The 22336-nt window shown below is 44.3% G+C and overlaps 2 protein-coding genes across 4 annotated transcripts in view; both read right to left on the bottom strand.

The window, feature by feature from the left end:
- Positions 1-1805: 1805 nt before the first annotated feature.
- Positions 1806-13515, bottom strand: LOC311125890 (aryl hydrocarbon receptor nuclear translocator). 3 transcript variants are annotated; one of them, XM_084199916.1, is made up of 19 exons: positions 13202-13515; positions 12180-12273; positions 11915-11962; positions 11729-11785; positions 10829-11042; positions 10463-10676; positions 9326-9428; positions 9165-9230; positions 8857-8942; positions 8679-8755; positions 8457-8591; positions 7152-7378; positions 6684-6806; positions 6015-6096; positions 5436-5632; positions 5155-5329; positions 4441-4615; positions 4180-4316; positions 1806-3993 (listed from the first exon to the last, which is right to left on the bottom strand). In XM_084199916.1, the coding sequence occupies exons 1-19, from the start codon at positions 13236-13238 to the stop codon at positions 3910-3912; spliced, it is 2331 nt and encodes a 776-aa protein (XP_084056042.1). In that variant the 5' UTR covers positions 13239-13515; the 3' UTR covers positions 1806-3909. The 3 variants fall into 3 exon arrangements, with proteins under 3 accessions (XP_084056042.1, XP_084056043.1, XP_084056044.1); XM_084199917.1 differs by having other exon boundaries at positions 4441-4612; positions 13202-13499; XM_084199918.1 differs by lacking the exon at positions 6684-6806 and having other exon boundaries at positions 13202-13493.
- Positions 13516-13941: 426 nt separating this feature from the next.
- The window catches only part of LOC311125889 (ceramide synthase 2-like), a 33103-nt gene continuing 24708 nt past the window's right edge, over positions 13942-22336 (bottom strand). The window contains exons 5-11 of the mRNA XM_084199915.1: positions 22075-22132; positions 21735-21785; positions 21398-21490; positions 18375-18503; positions 17962-18068; positions 17639-17792; positions 13942-17331 (exon numbers count right to left, since the gene is read on the bottom strand). Of these exons, the coding sequence (XP_084056041.1) occupies positions 17200-17331; positions 17639-17792; positions 17962-18068; positions 18375-18503; positions 21398-21490; positions 21735-21785; positions 22075-22132 (724 nt within the window). The 3' untranslated portion in view covers positions 13942-17199. The remainder of the gene's footprint in view (positions 17332-17638; positions 17793-17961; positions 18069-18374; positions 18504-21397; positions 21491-21734; positions 21786-22074; positions 22133-22336) is intronic.

Raw genomic sequence — 22336 nt, 5'->3', positions numbered from 1 at the left:
TTGGTTATTCAATCAAAATGAAATATATAACATGAACAGGATCTCTCTTCCTCCCATCTACAATCAAACCGGGTTCCAAAACAGGCCATTGTTTACATGTGCCGTTCAATCTGGCCATATTAGTCATGCAGGCTGTCTGCACTTAGGAAAGTATTCACCCAGGCAGGGCTTTAGTCTGACTCACACACAGCTCTCTGTAGCTTAGGTCTGCTGGTAAACTATTTCCACACGTATCCCTCTCTAACACACAGAGATATGAGATATATGTTGTATTCTACATTACCTGGTTATGGATCCGTAATGTCTGCTGCAGTGTGTCTCTTTGTGTGTCGTTGTAACTGAACTTTGTTCCAGATGGGTGAAAATAACTTCCTCAGCTCACACGTCTCTCTTTTTAATGTTTTTATTGACTGTAGATGGGTGTGTCCCCATGTGTACGTAACGTCCTGCTGCGTGTCTGCATAAGTAGTGTGGATGTCTGCATGTCAGAACGGGTTAGTGTGTGTGTCCCCATGTAGCTAGTTAAAGGCAGGGGTTTTGCAGTGTTGCCTTTAGTCTCTGTTGCTGAAGGGATCCGGTTTCAGCTAAAAATACTGTCCAGTGGGGGAGGACAGACGGGGCTACCTTATGTAGGACGCATGTGTTTGTGTGTGTGTCTCAGACTTGTCAATACATGCTCTTCAAGACCTCAATGAGCTGAATTAGTGTTTGTTAGTGCTGGGCTGGAACAAAAGCCTGTTCACCCTGTATCCCTCCATTGGTTGGTGACAGACCACATGGTCAAACGCTGATTATGTTTTTTTAGCCATCTGGTGCTCGTCCATTGGTACTAAACCCATTTAACAGTATTAGTCTGTGGAACAATTAGCCTATGTGGAGACAAATGATGAGAGAGAATGAAAGAGAAGCTTATTATAAAAATAGCAACCTTTCACTATGTAAGCTTCCTATCCTACTCTCTGTTCCTCTCTTTCGTAGTGAAACCATCTGTGTGTCTATAGATAGACATAGGATGGATGGATTTATGGACTATTTCTCTGTTCCTCTCTTAAGTAGAGACCATGTGAACATCCTAAAGACAGTTGAGGACAAAGTCATGGTTTTTATGCATATGACTCAGACCTAATTTTAAATACATGTTTTTATTTTAATAGGCAAGTCAGTTAAGAACAAATTCTTATTTTCAATGACGGCCTACCCCGGCCAAACCCGGACAACGCTGGTCCAATTATGCACCGCCCTATGGGACTCCCAATCACGGCCGGATTGTGATACAGCCTGGAATCGAACCAGCGACTGTAGTGACGCCTCAAGCACTGAGATGCAGTGCCTTAGACCGCTGCGCCACTCGGGAGCAATTTTTGGGCTGTGAATTTGAGTGTGTTATTTAAATACTTTTTCTGTGTATTTTGGAATTTTCAAATACACAGCCCAAAACAAGTACTTTTATTTGAATGGTTATTTGTAAAAACCAAATAATCTACCAAATTGTATTTGAAAGTATTTTCAAATACTTATTTAAAATACTATTAAAATACCTGGGAGTGTATATGAGTATTTTCAAATACAATCCAATATTCAACTATTTGTTTTTTCAAATAAAAGGTTATCTGAATACTTGTTTTGAAATGTATTGAAAAGTAATTGAAAAAGCTGAAATAGTGTTATAGCCCAGGTCTGATATGACTAGGCCTACACATTTTATACATAGGAGTGACGTTGTACAATCATCACATTTCTAAAAAGGAACTGTTCAAATGTTACAGCCCCCCGACCCCTAAAAGAAACAAATATCCACCCACAAGTTCTTGACAATATAACAATTTAATACAAAAACCAAACATTTCTCTTTCTCTTGTTTAACATTTCTTATACATATATATTCATATATTTCTGTATCTTTGTGCGCTATATAAACTGCAGCTCACATCATTGTAAAAACCTGGACAGGGAACAACCAAAGTGGTTTAAAACAACAAGACAACACAGTCACCAAAACACTGCCATTTTCATCGTGTGACTATTGACACATGATGGGTTTACATACAATTCACGTTTCGGCATGTCTGTGAATTACGCTCTGTGAAAATGAAAGGCCTACACATTAACAATTTCTGTATTTCAGAACCTTAAAATTCATAGCCCTCTCTTGCCCAATCAGAATTCTTAATTCCCTGTATAAGAGTGTTATAGTGACTTACTAAACATCACAATCGATTTCAGAAAACAAATGCTGTGTTTGATTTAGATCATATATTTGTGAATGCAAACTATCCCGATAAGGATGAACTCTGATTGAATCTACTGCAAATCGTATCCTGTACAATGTGTAAAAAAAAGAAGAAACGTTTATTAAATGCCAAACGCATAATCAACATCTACTGCTTAATTGATTATTGGGTAATGTGTTTTGAACATAATTAGGAAGACTTGAATTTCAGGCCAAACATCATGGCGTGATTCTGTGTCATGTAGAATCATGTCAGCTCTAAACAAGACCTTTCTGTCCTGAATAAGATGCTATACCCTGATCAATATACATAAAAAACAACCTATCACAAAGTAGCAATGGAGAGGGCTCCCAACAAGAAGAGTCAATCAAAAGTCTGAAAATAAAAACATCAGTTGGGGAAAATGTCAATCAATTCCTGTGTATTTCCATATTCAAATAACAATAATCAAGATAAAAACATGTAGGACAACAACAAAGAATGGCTTTAAAAATAACATAATTCTTGCTTGTAAATTCTTGCTTTCCAATGTCTTTAATTTTCCTTTCTTACAAAAACATGATTTTTGACAGAGTAGAAGAAAAACACACTTGGGAGGGTGACTGAGGAAGAGCGCGAGAGGAGGAAGAGTGTGCTGGGTAACCCCAAGCAACAGAGGAAGAGGAAGGAATCCAAGTGAGTGAGAAAGGGACCCTGGGACTGCTGTACATTCAGGTTGAGATCAATAAAGTTATACAAACACCTCCAGTAGACATATAACCGTATATAAACACTTGACTTATATACTGGGTATATGTAGCAATACATTAGGTTCTAATATACACTGTAAAATGTGTGTTCATAGTTCCATATCCTCCTCTTCCCTTACTTTACTAGTCATAGACCTCTGACTCTCTCTCCCCCTCTCTTCCACCTGAAACCACCATAACCCCATTAATAGGTGACATCGCCAATGTACCCTGTGTACAAATAGAAAAGTGTTCGTATAAATCTGCCCAAAGTTTAAAAAGTCTGCGTGAGGACAGTGTTCTCTTGAACATGCTAAGGATTGCTAAGCTAAAACAGCGAGGGGAGCACAGACAGAGGATATTCACAGGCATGAGATCAGAAGTGCACATATTCCCCGAAAGCTGTAGATCACCTGGATTGCCTGAGAGTTCAAGTGAATGATTGGACTGATCTATGCATATGATGTACAGATCAGTGGAGCAGCACAGATCTAAACACACATCTGACTCTGTTACTGAAAGGCCAGGTTTGTGTGTTACTGGTGAAGCAGCGCCTGCCTGTCTGGCCTTGTGCATGCTCAGGTGTGATTGTGTGTTGCATCTCTACAACAAATCCATTGGTTGTGGAGCTTTGGGCAGTGCTAGCTACAGATGTGTCATTTTACATTTGCCCAACTATCGTTGAACCCTGACTCGCTTTTCTCTCTCCCTTTCTTCCTCTGGCCTTTTACGTGTTTATTAAACCTGCGTTTGCATACCTCTACTTGATTTCACTCTTACTTTTCCCTGATTAACTCGCTCTCTCCATCTGGCAGTGCAATCATCTGACCAATATTTAGACATGCTCTCTTTAGATCAGAAAAGGCAAAGAAAGAGAGCAAAAGAGCACCAAACGAGAGAGAAGGAAACATTTGAGAGATAGAGAGGTAAGTGGAGGAGTGTATTTGGGGTCACTCGTTGAAAGAGGGGTAGATGGGAATCTCAAAGTCATCGTTGTTGAAGTTGGCCGGCTGGTCCAGCATGGCGAGAACATCCTAGAGAGAGAGAGAGAGAGAGAGAGAGAGAGAGAGAGAGAGAGAGAGAGAGAGAGAGAGAGAGAGATTTAACTTCAAAGCAACATGACAACACATAACAAAAGGTACAGTAAGAAGGAGAGAAACAAAGAGAGATGGAGAAGAGAGAGAGAGAGAGAGACAGAGAGAGGAGGAGTAATGACTTACAGGGAAGATGTCAGGCTGGTTGTTCTGTGCGTGGGGGTGCTGCTCTGCCCTGTTCTGAGTTTGCTGCTGGCCCTGCCACTGGGGCCACACTGCCTCCTCTGCCCTGGAGGGGAACTGCTGCCCCGACCCCAAGCCATCTGACAGAGGCAGGACAAAGGGAGGGTCAGTACCTAACTACACCAGGATACACAAACACATAAAAACACTGTACTGTAGTTGTTGGACACACACACTCTCTCTCGCTCTCTCTCTCTCGCGTACCATATCCGTTGGTATTGAGGCTGGCGCAGCGGTTGATGTTGGGGTAGTTAGCCCCCGTGGTGGGGGTCGGAGCAGTAGTGGGGGGAATCACCCCGAATGAGGAGGACGAGCCCCCCCCAAAACTCCCCATGGCAAACTGGGGAGACAGAGCCTTCCCTGCCTGGGGCACCACCTGCTGGGCAGGAGGAGAACACAGAAAAACACAATGTTATTATTCACACTTTATGAATGTACAAGGTTTCTTCTATGCATTTACTAGTGAAACTGTCAGGGGTGTGATCCTCAAAACATGTATTACACAGGGGATAAAAGATTAGGTCCTTTACAACGCTAAGATACAGAGATGCAAGACACTCAGGGCACTCATCCCCATCACGCCAGCTACAGATTTAAATTTGATCACCCTGTTGCAGGATAACTTTCCTGCAATGCAGCAAATTTTTAACTTTTATTGTATTTGAGGTTTAAAAAAAGCTTCTGATGTTTGTAATTTCCTATTTGAAATTACAGACTTGAATGTATCAACTCCTAAAAAAAAAGTATATTAATTATAATCCACATAATTCACATTTCCTGTTGCTGCAGGATTATTTTCCTGCTGTAGAAAACAGTCTTAAATTAAGATTGTACATCTGTAGCACTTTGGGCAAAAACAGAGGATATAAACTTCAGGCTGTTTGGACAACTTTTACCTGCAGCTACCAGCTATCTCACCTGGTTGTTGAAGGGGGGTCTAGCCCCCGCTACTGCCCCCGGCCAGCCCACCGCTGCCCCTCCCTGCAGGGGGCTGCTGTTGGAGGGGGGTGCCCCGTTCTGACGGGACATCTGAGCCAGCATCTGGCCTGCAGAGTGGGATGGCTGCACCATCTGAGGGGCCATCCCCACTGACCTGGAATTAGTTCATAACAACAGGAACAGGACATTTGAATAGCTTATTCAGTATACATTGCCCTTAGATCAGTTTAAAACAGTACAACAGGGGGTAATGGTCATACCTGATGTATGTGTCTTTGGAGCGGTTGGCAGCGGTGTAGCTGTTGTTGCCCTGAGGGTAGATGGGTACTCCGGGGGCAGAGGTGGAGGGCAGGACCTTGGCCTGGTCTGGGGTGGGGTACATGGAGGGGTACATCTCTGCCTTGTCCATGGTCTTACTGTGGTCAGTTCCAGCTGCGGTCACCGCCTGGACAGGCATCTGACATGGACAACGGTCAACCAGCAGTCAATACTCACTAAAGGCTTGGAGGTAGGTACAACAATGTCCATGTTACGGCGAACAATGGAAATGTGTCTTCTGCCCCCCCCCCCCGAGACAGCACACATCACACATACAGTTGAGATGAGCACAGGGTCGTCCCCTGGATGGAGAGCATGTTGTGTGGGTAGGGGAAAGTCTTGAGGATGTGAACCCAGCCGCCCTCCAGTTGCCAGATCACTCCCCCCTTTTTTCCCCAGAGCCCGGCATGGGATTCGAACCAGCCACCTTTCGACTCCTTAGCTGCTGGGCTACCTACCGCCCTGCGCTGAGGGCCACATGGGGGCAGATAGGTGTGTGTGTTAGTCAGTGTTAGTCATACCTGTGGAAGTGTAACCTGTCCTGCCTCGTACAGACCATCTCTCCCTCCTCCCTCCAACTCTGCCTGCTGCTGCTGCAACTGCCTGTAAAGGGGGAGCGAGGGAGAAAATAGGGAGAAAAGAGAGGGAGTGGTAGAGGGAGAAAAGAGGGAGAAAAGAGAGGGAGTGGTAGAGGGAGAAAAGAGGGAGAAAAGAGAGGGAGTGGTAGAGGGAGAAAAGAGAGGGAGTGGTAGAGGGAGAAAAGAGCGGGAGTGGTAGAGGGAGAAAAGTTAGCAGTGACAACAGAAAATATAATTTTCGTCAAGGCCCTCCACCGTTGCTCGGGAAACCAAAACACCTGCCGACAAACAGCACTCATTCCACCACCAGTCACCATGGTAACCAAGAAGAAGAGAAGAGAGGAGAGGGGGGGTCGTAACCAACACCTTGGTCATGATGGATATCCTACTACTGTAGAGGAGGGAGAGGGAGGGGAAAATCACCCCAAAACAGAAAGGCCCGGTCAAGTCAAGTAACAATCCACAGCCCTTACCAAGGGGTGAACTCTGGACCAGACCAGAGAGAACGAGAAAATAAAGGGAAACAAGAGAGAAATAGAGAGGTGTAGTCTCCAGTGAAGCAGCAGCCCCAGCTGACCCATGCCAGAGGGGGTGGAGGGGGTCTGGTCTCACCTGGCAGCCACCTGCCCTGGGCTGAGGGCCACAGGGGGGCAGTTAGGACTGCTCTCCCCCAGCGAGGGAGGCAAAGACACCCCCGAGGACGAGATGGGGGTGAGGGGGTCCTGAGTCGAGGTTCTACTGGCCCACAACAAAAACAAGGGGTGAGGAGGAGAGGAAGGGAGAGAATGATTTCTTTGAAGGGGGTATGGAGGGGAGGGGGAGGTGAACATATACTGACAAACACACATCCTGGAAGAGATGACATCACATTTCCTAAGGTGGCTCAACAGATTGGTTAAACAGAGTGAAGCTGTTCAGATGTTGAGGTGGAATAGAGTTGTGGTGTCTGTGTGTTGTAGGCGTCTCGCACTCAGGTGACTTGCATTGGTGCAGGTAATGCATGTGTGTGTGTGTGTGTGTGTGTAGGTACTTGAAGTTTGCGTTGGTGCAAATGTGTGTGTGTGTATATACAGCACGTACTTGACGTTGGCATTGGTACAGATGATGTACTCTATCTCCTCAGAGAAGGGGTTCTGGAAGGTGAAGGAGCTGGTCCTAATCCACAGCCAGTCTCTGGTCTTGGACAGGAAGCGGAACATGACAGACAGCACCTGACCCCTCAGCTTGACCACCTGCTGGAAGCTGTCTCTCAGCAGACCCTGGTCCTCAGGGTGGGCCAGCTCCAAGATGTTCTTACCCAGCAGTTCCTGGGGAACACACACACGCGCCAACACACACACGCAGACACAACACAGAAAAAGTTAGATCAAGCTTACAACTGTCACACAGTATAAACACATACTGTACACTACCATTCAAAAGTTTGGGGTCACTTAGAAATGTCCTTGTTTTCCATGAAAACATACATGAAATGAGTTTGAATAGGAAATATAGCAAAATGCATAGGAAATGTGGTCATTGACAAGGTTAGAAATAATGATTTTTAATTTAAATAATAATTGAGTCCTTCAAACTTTGCTTTCGTCAAAGAATCCTCCATTTGCAGCAATTACAGCCGTGCAGACCTTTGGCATTCTAGTTGTCAATTTGTTGAGGTAATCTGAAGAGATTTCACCCCATGCTTCCTGAAGCACCTCCCACAAGTTGGATTGGCTTGATGGGCACTTCTTACGTACCATATGGTCAAGCTGCTCCCACTCCTGTTTCTATTCTGGTTAGAGCCCGTTTGCATGGTTTTGTGAAGGGAGTAGTATGAGGTCTTCAGTTTCTTGGCAATTCCTTGCATGGAATAGCCTTCATTTCTCAGAACAAGAATAGACTGACGAGTTTCAGAAGAAAGTTCTTTGTTTCTGGCCATTTTGAGCCTGTAATCGAACCCACAATTGCTTACACTCCATATACTTAACTAGTCTCAAGAAGGCCAGTTTTATTGCTTCTTTAATCAGCACAACAGTTTTCAGCTGTGCTAACATAATTGCAAAAGGGTTTTCTAATGATCAATTAGCCTTTTAAAATTATAAACTTGGATTAGCAAACACAACGTGCCATTGGAACACAGGACTGATGGTTGCTGATAATGGGCCTCTGTACGCCTATGTAGATATTCCATAAAAAATCAGCCGTTTCCAGCTACAATAGCCATTTACAACATTAACAATGTCTACACTGTATTTCTGATCAATTTGATGTTATTTTAATGGACAAAAAATTTGCTTTTCTTTCGAAAACAAGGACATTTCTAAGTGACCCCAAACTTTTGAACGGTAGTGAAATGCAATGCTGGGTGTGTGTCCTACTCTAGCCCCAGGCTAGAGTGAGGCCTACCTGAGGCTGGTAGCCAACTGTGGCCATGCAGCGGTGGTCTACGAAGGTAAAGAGGCCCTGGCAGTTGTGACGAGAGATGAACTCCACCGGAACGCTGATGCTGTTTATGTCTGTGTCGCTCGGACAAGAGGTCACCTAGACAACAAGGGTAGAACAAGTGTCTGTAAGATAGTGGTTGCATGAGCCCATCCAAACATTGGACTTTAAGTTGTCCCATCTTACCTGAAGTCTACCGATGGCCACTAGACTGTAGTGACTCCCCTGAATATTGTCTGCCTCTTCATCTGTTAGATTCACCCCTGAAAAACACACACACACACACCACACGACTCAGTATGCAGCAGTGGTGTATACATTGGAAATAAGAGCTGAGCCATAGGTTAGTTAGTTAGTTAGTTACCTGTGGGGGGCCAGGACTTGATGTATCCGGTGCAGTGGACCACCACATACTGAGGCTCCCCATCCTTGGTTGGGCCCAGACCACTCCTACAGGGGAGAGAAAGAGGGGAGAACACTACCAGTCAAGCCATAGTTCACTATACATTCACCTTTTACGGTAAAATATATAAATCAGGTTGAAACCAGTGAAGTTTAATGTAATATGTATGCACGCATGACTGTAAGTCGCTTTGGATAAAAGCGTCTGCTACATGGTATATTATTATTGTTATTATTAATATAATGGTTATAAAGCCAGAATTATCTCACCTGTTCCTGCTCCTCAGGAAATTCAATCTGTTCATAGACATGGGCTCCACTGGACACGAACCACACCTACAAACACACACATTTCAGAATGCACACTCCCAACACAGGTGCATACAGCCATATACACACACGCAAGCTCAGCACACACACAGCACACACACCTCATCCTACAGATGAAGGATCGTCTGGCTCCCATACACATCCTGACGGAGGACTGCTGTCCCTCCTTCTTAACTGTTCCTGTCTTCAGGTCTAACATCCTCCCTTAGGGAGAGAGAGAGAGAGAGACGTTACCTACAATCATTAGTGTTGTGTGAGAGAGTGTGTTTCTCTCTTACCTGTATTATAACTCTCTGCAGTGGAGAGCTGCTCCTGTAGATAATCTGTGCCACCTGTGTGTACCTGTATTATAACTCTCTGCAGTGGAGAGCTGCTCCTGTAGATAATCTGTACCACCTGTGTGTACCTGTATTATAACTCTCTGCAGTGGAGAGCTGCTCCTGTAGATAATCTGTACCACCTGTGTGTACCTGTATTATAACTCTATGCAGTGGAGAGCTGCTCCTGTAGATAATCTGTACCACCTGTGTGTACCTGTATTATAACTCTCTGTAGTAGAGAGCTGCTCCTGTAGATAATCTGTACCACCTGTGTGTACCTGTATTATAACTCTCTGCAGTGGAGAGCTGCTCCTGTAGATAATCTGTACCACCTGTGTGTACCTGTATTATAACTCTCTGCAGTGGAGAGCTGCTCCTGTAGATAATCTGTACCACCTGTGTGTACCTGTATTATAACTCTCTGCAGTGGAGAGCTGCTCCTGTAGATAACCTGTACCACCTGTGTGTACCTGTATTATTACTCTATGCAGTAGAGAGCTGCTTCTGTAGATAATCTGTACCACCTGTGTGTACCTGTATTATAACTCTCTGCAGTAGAGAGCTGCTCCTGTAGATAATCTGTACCACCTGTGTGTACCTGTATTATAACTCTCTGCAGTAGAGAGCTGCTCCTGTAGATAATCTGTACCACCTGTGTGTACCTGTATTATAACTCTCTGCAGTGGAGAGCTGCTCCTGTAGATAATCTGTACCACCTGTATGTACCTGTATTATAACTCTCTGCAGTGGAGAGCTGCTCCTGTAGATAATCTGTACCACCTGTGTGTACCTGTATTATAACTCTCTGCAGTGGAGAGCTGCTCCTGTAGATAATCTGTACCACCTGTGTGTACCTGTATTGTTATTCTCTGCAGTAGAGAGCTGCTCCTGTAGATAATCTGTACCACCTGTGTGTACCTGTATTGTTATTCTCTGCAGTAGAGAGCTGCTCTCGTAGTTTGTCTCCGTCGTCCGGGTGTAGCTGGTCGTAGAGGGAGGAGCCTAGCCAGTCGGACTGTGATTGGTTAAGAACAGGGGTCAGGGAGTCTGACACGTAGACGACCCGCCCACTCTCACATGACACCACAAACAGGAAGCCATCAGCAGCCTCCAGGATCAGGTGCTTCAGCTCCTACAAAGAGGGGGATGGGGGGAGAGATGACATGGAAGAAGATACTCAGTTATTATTGTGCAATAAACACATAGGATAACATTTTCCCCTTTTCATCCCTCAACCCCCATCTCCTCCCTGCCATCCTCCTTCCCTCCCTCTCTTTCTCTAACCTGGTCGGTGAGGAAGGATGGTTTATATGTCCCGTCTGCTGCGGTGTTGCCGCTCCCTCTCAGAGACTTCATGTGGGACACGGCCATGCGCAGGATGGTCAGCTTGTCTGGTTTCCGTGCCAACGCGCTGCAGGTGGGCACCATGTCCGACAGCTCTGTGATGTAAGCGGTCATCTTGTTCCTCCGCCGCCGCTCAATCTCACTGTGGTTCTCCCTGGAGCGAGGGAATGAGGGAGGAGAGGAAGAAAGGAGAGTAGGAAGGACAGAGAGGGTAGAGATGGGGAGAGCAGGGGGAGGAGTGGCAGAGATGGAGAAGGAGGAGGGACAGGGATGGGGTAGAGATGGGGAGAAAGAGGAAGGGGAGAGAGAAAGCGGTGGAGGAGGGACAGGGGGAGGAGAGAAAGAGGGATGGATATAAATGGGGAGAGGTGGGCAGGTAGGTGGACAACATTTAGTAGAGTTTAGTGTTGGCGTAACCAAATGATATATGCAGATTAGGATGAGGTAGGTGGAACAAGCGTGGATTGATAAACATAACAAGGAGTGAATGATCCATCAATACGATAGATAAATGTAGAGATCGAGAGAACCTGGTCTTTCAAAGCGAGAAGGAGTGATAGAAGAGAGGAAGTGCTGAAAGAAAAAGACTTCAGAGATCCTGAGAGAAAGAAGGAGGGAGTGAAGGAAGGAGGGGAAGAAAGGGATTGTGCTCAGAAGAAAGGGATTGATAGGAGTGAACAGGTGTCCCTGAGCTCAGAACTGAGCAGATAGAGAAGGGTTAGTAATAGTGACAGGAATCACAGTGGTGTGATAGGGAATCTGGTGTCTCGGGACGTGTGTATGCAGAATATCTGTATTATACACACGCACAAACACGCACCAACAACCTCCTTATTCTACCTGGCAAATCGCTCTTTGTCTCCTCCTCCTCCTCCTCCTCCTCCGTCGTCATCACACCTGGTCAAAGACAGAGAAGCAGATCTGTCATCAAAATAACCAACACATTACAGTCAGATAGAGAGAGAGGGAAGGAGAGAGATAAGAGAGAGAAAGCATGAAACAGCGAGAGACAAGTGTCAGTCCTACCTGAAGAGCTTGCTTCCATCATCATCATCATCATCATCGAAGTCTGGCCTGTGAGGAAGTAGACATAATCCATGTTTGTAAAGTTATGGTAACCCACAAACTCTCATACACTAACACACACAAGAATGGATCAACAACTTATCTGTGTGAATCTGATTCTGCACCTATGGACAACTTCTACCCTGCGCTGTCATAGCTATAGACCGTCTGTTAAAGTTATGTGACAGTCATTGACTGATTCATTGGCATTGTAAATTATACTCACGCAGCTCGTCTCTTATTGGACCCTTTCGGCACAACAGCACTGCTGCTTGACTGGGCCCCACCGGCTCCCAAACCCAGTGAGTCATCTGGTATGTCTGCCACACACACACACACAGAAATTATGCAACGTAACGTCACACGATGCTACAAGTGTTCCACTTCAGTAACAACTGTTTGTTTCACTTATTTAGCCATAAACATATCTACCGGTATATATTGTGTTCGAGGCAGCCATGTAGTAACACACCTTAATCAACTAATCAACCAATCGTCAGACTTGATATAAAATGAAAAGGTGTGTGAATGCTGGATTGAACCATGCACATCCTGTAGCTCTCCATTGCAGTTGTGAGTATAGCGAGCAAGCTATTGCCTCTCTGGTAATGAAATATATGGCTACGCGTTAACTTAGTTAGCCACAAAGCTAGCTAACAAATACAGTAGCTACAGCTAACTAGCTATGCTAAGCCAAGCAGAACAAGCTAACTGTTAGCTGGCAAAAGAAAAGAGCAAATCGTTCGGTAAAAATAACACTTGTTTTGATGAAATATCGACTCAAACTAGCTAGCTAGTTAACTAGCTATATGAGCATAACTTACGCAAGTCTGTCACCTAGCTAGCTAGCTAAAACTGATAACTAGCTAGGCTAACATTGCGAGTTGGCAACATTAACCGGCTCAGGTCATGCCAACTAAAAAGTATGATAAGCTATTTGCCAAGGTTGGTGGCTAACAACGAGTTTGCAAGATAGGCAATAAGACAGAGACGTCAATAGCTAGCTAAGTAGCTAGCTAGTTAAATTCTTCAAGTCAAATGTCAAAGTCAAATACCCTGTTAGCCTGCTATCGCTTGCCAGTTAGCTTAGCCCCAGCTGAGCGAGATAGCTCCCGAATGCTGTCATCAGAAGCAATCGGGAGAAAGTGACAGATTCGTTCAAAGCGCCATGGATCGCCAATTTTTCCATCTGCATTATCACCTGTGACATTTGAACTTAATTCCCACAAGCTTAAAACTTTACTGTACCTGGGTTGGAAGAGTCCATGTCCGGGTTGAATAACATAAACAAACAAAACAAGTTACAGTAAACTCCGGAAATTTCCTCAGTCCACAATCCTATTTCCTCTCAGATTTAACGATTTTATGGACCTCTATATCAGCAAATAAAGCGGTGATGTCATGACTCGTGTTTCTTCATCATCAGCCAATGGGGGAAATTACAAAACAAGAGCGAAAGTATCTATTTTTCTGTCCATTTTCCTGTTTTCCCGTTGAAAAACCATCTAGATCCAAGATGGCGTTCAAGGCTAGCAGCAATGACTGTATAGGCGCCCAAGTCTGCTCTAGCTATGTAACACTTTTCTTCAGTCACTAGCGGGATACACGTGACATCCAATAAGAGGGCAACCCCAATGTTTGACCAGGTACACAGAATCCCAGGCCAAAACCATCTGTATAATATTTTATTTGAGTCAAAGCAAGATCTTAGCCTTTAAGATTATTTGAGTGATATGTTATACTCACATTATAATATATTATAATGTAATTGTGTATTATGTAATAAACCTGCTACTCCTATTTCAGAAATGTATTGTATGTGTGTACACTAAAATAAGTGCACAATATACAATTCCTGTGTTTATAGAAGGTTATAGGCCTCAGTACCTAAACCAAGACATAGGAAACCTATGGATACCCTTCCCTTACCCATCAGTGAGGAGAACTTCATAATTTGAGTGTGTAAAACAAACATTGGAGTAGACAGGTTTGGCATTGTGATTCATGATCGTTGTTTTTATTATTAATGATAATACTTAAGCATCATAATACACACAAAAAAAAAAAATAACATTGTAATTACGTGACTGTTGTTTTTCCAAAGCGACGGGGGAAGAGAGGAAGGTTGGTCAAGGTTAGTACAAATGAAGGAGGGTTAGAATGGGGATGTGAAAGGCTGTGAGGGGAAAATCTCTTTCAGAGTGAGGGAGGAGGAGATGGATGAGTGGAAGGGGAGAAGGAGTGGGTGACATATGGGACAACAAGAAGGAAAAGAAAGAGGGAGAAAGGACAAATGAGGATGAGAGGAGCTGAAGAACGTAGAAAGGTGAGAGGGTACATACATTACAGATAAGGCACTTAACATATAACAATTGAAAATATATAATGATAAAAATACAACACTTCCATTGTTCCATGTATCATACTTTTGCTTACTGAGCAATTGAGTTGCTAAAATAAAATCCAAACTCAAGAAAAATCCAAACTTATCTGAAACAATGATGTCAAACATGAAACATGACTGTAAACCTGTTTCTCATAGGAATCATACCTCAAATCACTCTACAATAACAGAAAAACACCTATCACACACCTGGGATAATCTAATCCGGGGCAATCTGCCCTAAATAAGGCCTAAATTACAATGGCCCTTTCCAGTCTCCTGAGAATAAATGTCCTGTTCTGACTGACCAACCCAGGGCCCCAATGAATATCCATCATGATTCATGACATCATCAGTGTGGGCCAGGATTCTACTGGATCATAGTGCCCAGAACCAGATTGGACTGGACCAAATCAGACTGGCGTTCAACTCTGCAAACATTTGCAGAAAACGTTCATCATTACAATATCATTGTTGGAAGAAAGAGCACACAATTACGTTTTTTTCAATAGAACAGTTAGCTCCTGTTGTGGAACATTCTTGGTGAACTGGGTTGTTGGTGAGCACTCAGAGTTGGGAGCTTCATAAACTTTAGCGGAGTTGAATGCATCTCTATTCCATGACATGCGTCATACCAAGGTGGAATGAAACTGGAATGAAACCACAACTGGTCTTAACATGAAAACAGTTCAAATATTGCTTTTAAAAAATCAGAATTATTCTATTTGGGATCCTGACTGGCTGGACTGTTTTTTTTTTTTTTACCTTTAATGTACAAAGGCCAAAAAATAATATAGCAAAAACTATTGAAATATACTGAAAATAAAGTTCTGCCTGTGTGACCCTGGTAAGATGTCAATGACACTCAGAAGATATACTGAATTATTCACACACATACAGAGCGAAAACATGATAAAAACGGTTTGATAAAAAGTATTTTCCTCTGCAATGTCAACGGAGAGTGTCTACAGACAGAAAGTTACCACTGGCACATGATGATGACATCAGCAGAGGAAGGAAAGCATCATTAAAAATCTGCAGAATCTTAATATACCAAAAAAAACGATTTAACACTTAATTTGAAAGTCTGCTTATAAGCTGCTTATAAACATGATTACATAGTTTATTAACCAGTTATACACATTACATTGTTCATTAACCATTCAATTAAGCAGTTTATAAACAGGCCCTCAAATCAAGGTCCATACAGTGCAGTATTTAAACCCATGCTACTAGTGAGGGACACAACCCAATCTTACTGAATGGGTTTTACAAGCTTAGAGGTGTCACAAACAACGTTGAAGGCATCCCATTCAGATGCACTACAGGAGCTGAGCAGAAAAAACATAATTGCATAGAATCATAAAAACCATGGCCGGCGAATCTGAAGTCAGCTCCCTGCCTGGTGCTCCAAATCAACACTCACACAAGGACAAATTATTGTGTTTTTGTGTGTCAGGTTAAATCTCGTTGTGTCTCTTTTCTAAAGTCTGTCTTTCGTGGCAACTGGAGTATTGGACAAAACATGCTTATCGCAGATTGAGCAACAACAAGGTAACTGAAAAATAAAATAAGGTAAAAGCACCCATAGTCTGGCTGTAAGGCACATGTGTACAGTAAGAAGCGCTATAGTAGAAGCAGCATCACACTCTCTCTTTCTCTTCTTCCTTCTCTCCTTCCTTTCATTCTCATCACACACCTTTTTCACATTATTTTAGAGGGCCAACCATCCGAGGAACTGAAATCACACTGTGACGTTCCCAATGCTATTCCTTAGCCGAGTTATTAGTGTGTGTGTGTGTGGTTGTGGGTGATTCTCATGAAACCAGTTTTAAAATGTCTGTAGCAAATTGAGTTACAAAACCATGATGCATCTGTTTAGGGAAAATGCATCCGGATTCAGTTCTCGGGTCATTTTATAAAAATACATCTTTAGAAAAATCTAACTTATTTGAATAAAACAAAATATGCTGCTGTAGTTTGTTCATAAATCATATACTAGTTGAAGTTTACATTAAACTATAATATTTATTACGTACAGTGTCTGTGGACATGTCTCATTACCATAACACTTTTTCAAGTTCCTGTAAAACTCCAGTTTTTAAATAAAGTTTTATTTACCCATGATGCATTATCTAGAGGAGTAGTCCTTAGATGAGCACAAGTTAAGTAAATGTATTCGCTTATATACCTTCAGAATGATGTTCTTGTTCTCAAACACCCCCTTTACCCCACTTGGCCTTCTCATTACCAAAACAGCTAAAGAGCTCAAATTGGGAAAAAGTCTGATTTAATTTTATAGTAATTGTATATTTTCATTTAAAATATTTTTATTTTCAGTGTTTTGTTTGTTTAACTTTTCATTAGGGGAGCAACGTTAAAAAATATTATAAATATAGATTTATTACTTTTTTTTGGACTTCAAAAACTTACGGTAATTACCATTTTGTGAAAATGTTGTTAAAATGCATAATATCTGATTAAAAAAACAATAATTATGAAATAGATAAGTTCAGATCCTAATCTCCATCATTTCCTGAAAAATGACACTTGAGAATGTTTTTTTTTTTTTTTTTTTTACAGTTTCGTGAGAATTACCTGTGTTTGTGTGTGTTAATGGACTATAAGAACAGGTCCATGCCAGTTAATGTAGTATATCCAAATTGTGTGTGAGTGCATGTGTGTGATTGAGTGTTTATAATGTAGTGTAGTGTAGCCACAGGTACAGGTCTACCTGTAGTTCTCAGGCTTTAGGAATGCCTTTCCCTCTCCCTCATCCATTTTCCCTTCACTCCATCTCTCCCCCTCTGTTGAGTGAGGGATGTGAATTCTTCCCACTCTTACTTCCTCGCACACATTTTCATTACTCCGTCTTGCGGTGGTTGTTGTGAGCGGCGTCACCGTTCTGCACGGCGCCTTTCCTCTTCACCTCCTCCTCTTCCTCCCCTGACTCGTCCGTCTCTTCTTTATCGCTCCTCTCATCCTCCACCTTTTCCTGAAGCAAAAGGAAGGAGGGAAAGAGAGGTGTGTTTAGAAATAGGTCATCTGTCCAGAGACATTACTTTTCCTTTCCCCAAACTGGATCCAAACCCGACTTCTGCTCTTTATCAGCTGGGCTTTCCAACACATATCAATTCGTGATTTCTAAATACACTTTCTCTCTCCTCCACCCACCCCTCTGCTCCCAGTCTCTCTAGGTCTCTACATCTGTTTCCCACATATTCACTTCTCTCTCACATACAAGACAAACAAAGATACACTGGATTATGTGTGCAGTGTTGTCAGGATGTGTGTGTACATACATCGCTGCTCAGGAAGCGGACGGCCATACGCAGAATGAGGATGGCCCAGAAGATATGTAGACACTGCAGCACCATCATAAGGAAATTCAGGAAGTAGTATCCAAAGAATGGAGAGTACATAGTCAATGGATAAACGTACGTAGCATAAATTATGCTGAGAGAGAGAGAGAGAGGGGTGGGGGGGGGGGGGGGGGGGGCAAAAAGAGAGGATAACATCAGTAACAACTAACAGACAATTAACAGACATTTATGATGCTAATCAGAATTGGTGTGAGAGAGTTAGATCATTGGTGTGTGGTGGGAGTGTGCAGTTGTCTTCTCACTAGAAGGGGAAGATATAGAGTCTAGTGAAGATGAAGACGGTAGCGAAGAGGAAGAAGACGTAGTTACTGGTGTTTCTCCATCCAGCATAGATGAACATCTTAGCAGACTGTCAGAGAGAAAGAGGGGGAGAGAGATAGAGAAAGGTTGTTGTTAGAATAGTTGTAATGTCATATATTTTCCACCAGGTGATAGTACTAAATCTCTCAATATCTCCTCTTCTCCAATATCAGTAGTACTTTGTCCACTTGGTTTATCAAATAAAATGGGATTTCCTTGTGGGTGATTCCCCTGTGGGCCCCACATACAAACTACATGTGATAACTGTAAGTTGTTTTTGATAACAGCAACTACTAAATCACCATATTATTATCATGTTATGTCGGTGACCCAGCTCCCCTGTAATTGGTTGTACCTCCAGTAAATAGTCGGAGGAGTCGTGCAGCAGCATGATGAGCGTGCCCGCTCTGATGTAGTTGACACACCAGGAGAAACTGATGAGGAAGATGGTGGCCATATGGTGAACCATCTGCTCCTTAAAGTCCTACAGAGAGAAAGGGAGGGAGAGAGAGATGGAAGGACAGAGATAAATGGAGGGAGGGAGAGAGAGGAGGTTAGAGGTTGTGTTTTAACACCATGTTGTCCTTCTCGCAACTGGTGGACATGGCCATTCGTTTGGACAACCTGCTGGCAACCAGAGGACGTCCTGGAGGAGGTCTGCCCGTTTCCATCCCGGCCGACTCGGATCCAGAACGGATGGAGATGGGTGGAACCGCTAGCCGAGAGAGCGGAGGACGACAGCGCCAATGCTACACTGGTGGCGCGAAGGGACATTTCAACACACGTTTTCGTCAACGCTCTTCTGGGTTTGGAGGTGGCAGGCAGGGCACTCTCGCATCACCCCAGGTATCGAACACCCACACTCGTTCAGAGCCCTCTGCTGCGCACTGTAAAATACACATCTCCTTTCCTGAGCACATGGTAGTTCCCCAGTGTGAGGCGCTAGTCGATACAGGCGCAGCTGGGAACTTTATGGACAGGGCATTCGCACACCGTATAGGCATTCCATTGATTCCCCTATCCATTCCACGTCCAATCAGATTGATAGTCGACCATTAGGGTCCGGGTTGGTTAAGGAAGTTACTGCACCAGTCACCATGATTAACCAGGAGATGGAGGGAGATCGCATTTCAGGCACCTCCCAGCTGGTAAGTTACAACCTTTACTAGTTCCACAACGAACATGGTCTCACCTAAGTGTGGATTTTCTAACCCTCTCCCAAGGTAACACCACCATCCTGCTCGTTGCGGACCGCTTTTCTAAAGCCTGCCGCCTCCTTCCTCTGCCCGGTCTCCCCACGGCTCTGCAAACTGCGGAGGCCCTGTTTACACACGTCTTCCGGCACAACGGGGTACCAGAGGATATAGTGTCTGACCGATGTCCCAAGTTCACGTCCAAGGTCTGGAAGGCGTTCATGGAACGTCTGGGGGTCTTGGTCAGCCTGACCTCTGGGTTCCACCCCGAGAGTAATGGGCAGGTGGAACGGGTAAATCAGGACGTGTGTAGGTTCCTGCGGTCCTACTGCCAGGACCGGCCGGGGGAGTGGTCGGTGTTCTTGCCATGGGCAGAATATGCCCAGAACTCTCTCCGCCACTCCTCCACTAACCTAATGCCTTTCCAGTGTGTTCTAGGTTACCAACCGGTTCTGACACCGTGGCACCAGAGCCAGACCGAGGCTCCTGTGGTGGATGACTGGTTTCGGCGCGCGGAGGAGACGTGGGATGCTGCCCACGTTCACCTCTAACGCGCCATGCGTCGTCAGAAGGCCAACGCTGACAGCCACCGCAGTGAGGCCCCCGTCTTTGTACCTGGGGATCGGGTCTGGCTCTCGACCCGGAATCTGCCCCTCCGCCTGCCCTGCCGGAAGCTGAGCCCGCGGTTTGTGGGGCCGTTCAAAGTCCTGAGGAGAGTCAACAAGGTCACTTATAGGTTATTATTTCCCCCTGATTACCGTATTAACCCCTCGTTTCATGTGTCTCTCCTCAGGCCGGTGGTAGCTGGTCCGCTCCAGGAGTCTGAGGTGCGGGAGGTCCCTCCACCTCCTCTGGACATCGAGGGGGCCCCAGCATACTCTGTCCGTTCCATCCTGGATTCGAGGCGTCGGGTGGGGGGCCTTCAGTACCTCGTGGAGTGGGAGGGGTACGGTCCGGAGGAGCGGTGCTGGGTCCCGGTGAGGGATATCCTCGATCCCTCCATGTTACGGGATTTCCACCGTCGCCATCCGACTCGCCCTGCTCCGCGTCCTCCTGGCCGTCCCCGAGGCCGGGGTCGGCGCGCTGCTGGAGCCGCGCGTCAAGGGGGGGGGGGGGGTACTGTCACGACTTCCGCTGCCTCCCCTCCTTGTTCGGGCAGGTTTCGGCGTTCGGCGTCACCGGCTTACTTGCTACTGCCGATCCACTTATCATCATTCCATTTGTCTTGTCTTCAATCACACACACCTGGTCCTTATCCGTCATTAATCAATTTATAAGTGTTCCCTCTGCTTCCTTGTCTGTGTGGGTGATTGTTTATTGTGGAGGTTAGTGAAGCTCGTGGAGCTCGTGTATTTTGTATCAACGGGATAATTTCCCGTGTGCCTTGAATTTTCCAGTGCGTCTGTTTTGTGCCCTGGAGTGTGTTTGACGCATTTCTGCGTAAACCTGTATTTTGTGGATTAAAGCCTGTTATTCTGTGATTTACCCTCCTGCGCCTGACTCCTTTAACACCACCTCATCACAATATTCTGATTTGTTTAACACTTTTTTGGTTACTACATGATTCCATATGTGTTATTTCATAGTTTTGATGTCTTCACTATTATTCTACAATGTAGAAAATAGTAAAAATAAAAACCTTTGAATGAGTAGGTGTGTCCAAACCTTTGACTGGTACTGTACATGCTGTCTGTACTGACCTGATCCTAGTGGAGCAGAGTCCACTGACAAACTCCCCTTTAAACCTCCGGCTCCACACACACAAACACGTCATATCAGTCTAATGTCCACCTCCTGCAGTAGTCCCCTGCCCCCTGTCCCTATACACACTGACACTGTCATCAGTGCCATGACAGTAACCCCTGGTTGTCAGCACAGGGTCAACACCATGCCAACAGCAGGAAAGGGATCGGAAAGACTTGCTTACTGCTTTCAATGAATCACTTGTAGCTAACAGAGTGTGCAGGCTTGGTTAACCACTATCCCTGATCTTGTAAACTCTACTCCCCCTGTATGGAAGAATATTTGGATGATCTGCGTGCTGTAATTGACTGACTCTTAAAAGTGAATAGGACTGTAAGTAAAGGAATTCTGTACCACCATTTTTAGTGGTTCATTTGTATACTGTATACTTGATTGTTACAAGCATAGTGTGTTTTATAGAGCAGGCATGGTGCACACTTACTTTCCGCTTGACGTCTGACGCCACACTGAAGATTAGAGAGCCGTAGAAACCCAGCTCTATCATATAGTACCAATACTGAGACGGCAGGAGAGTCTGGGGGAGAGATGAGAGATGGAGGGATGGAGAGAGAGATGGGATGGGGAGAAAATAGGGGGGAGAGGGAGAGAAAGAGCAAGATAATATCAATAACATACATTGACACTTCCATAATATGCTGTCTGAACACAGTCAAACACTGGACATAACATTATATGATTGATTATGATTTATGCCTTCCAATGACTTTCCTATGTTACAATGTATTAGTTACCACTCATCAATAACCAGAGGGACATACCAGAATAGGGAAGCCCTGCCACATCTCCTTAAAGTCATACAGCCAGGGTTTCTGAGAGAAAGAGAGAGGCATACATAAATTGGACAGTTTCAGTCACAGAGAAATACAGCATTGAAACAGAAGAAGTGATAAATCATTTTCACTCTATCTATTAATTTGGCTTTATAATTCTCTTCCAGTGTCATTCGTAAGTTCTTTATTAATCATGTTATAAAAACATTACATTTTATACTCAGTTGTCCCTGATATAACCAGCACTGCTGTTCACAAGGCTTATATTCTATCTTAGTATCCTGTTACACTTTAATTTAAAGGTCAAAGGTGAAACAGCAGTACTCACGTCGATGAGGGCAGCCAGGCCAGCAATGAAAGCAAGAAGGTAAAAGGTGAATCTCCAACTGCAAGAGAACACACAAAATCATTGGACAACACACACACACACTTTATGCTATATGTACAGTAAAGAGAACATACATACATGCACACAGGGAGATATACGCATTCTACTAGGGTAGGGTGAAGACACCACACACACTTTGCTTGAAAGTAGGGGAAGTATAAGCTGGTATCGTGCAGGCCCAGATGCCCAGACCAATCTCATC

Source organism: Coregonus lavaretus (assembly GCF_964263955.1).
Source record: "Coregonus lavaretus genome assembly, contig: HAP1_SCAFFOLD_2613, whole genome shotgun sequence".
In the NCBI taxonomy this organism is placed as follows: Eukaryota; Metazoa; Chordata; class Actinopteri; order Salmoniformes; family Salmonidae; genus Coregonus; species Coregonus lavaretus.
Note: the sequence above shows the minus strand (reverse complement) of the source record. Positions and strands in the feature narration are given on the sequence as shown.

Coding starts and splice junctions, on each gene's coding strand:
- LOC311125890 (XM_084199916.1), bottom strand. CDS start 13,238: ATGTTATTCAACCCGGACATGGACTCTTCCAACCCAG. Junction 11,043..11,728: donor GACAAAGAGCGATTTGCCAG/GTAGAATAAGGA, acceptor CCCTCGCTCCAG/GGAGAACCACAGTGAGATTG. Junction 5,633..6,014: donor GACAGGTTACACTTCCACAG/GTATGACTAACA, acceptor TGTCCATGTCAG/ATGCCTGTCCAGGCGGTGAC.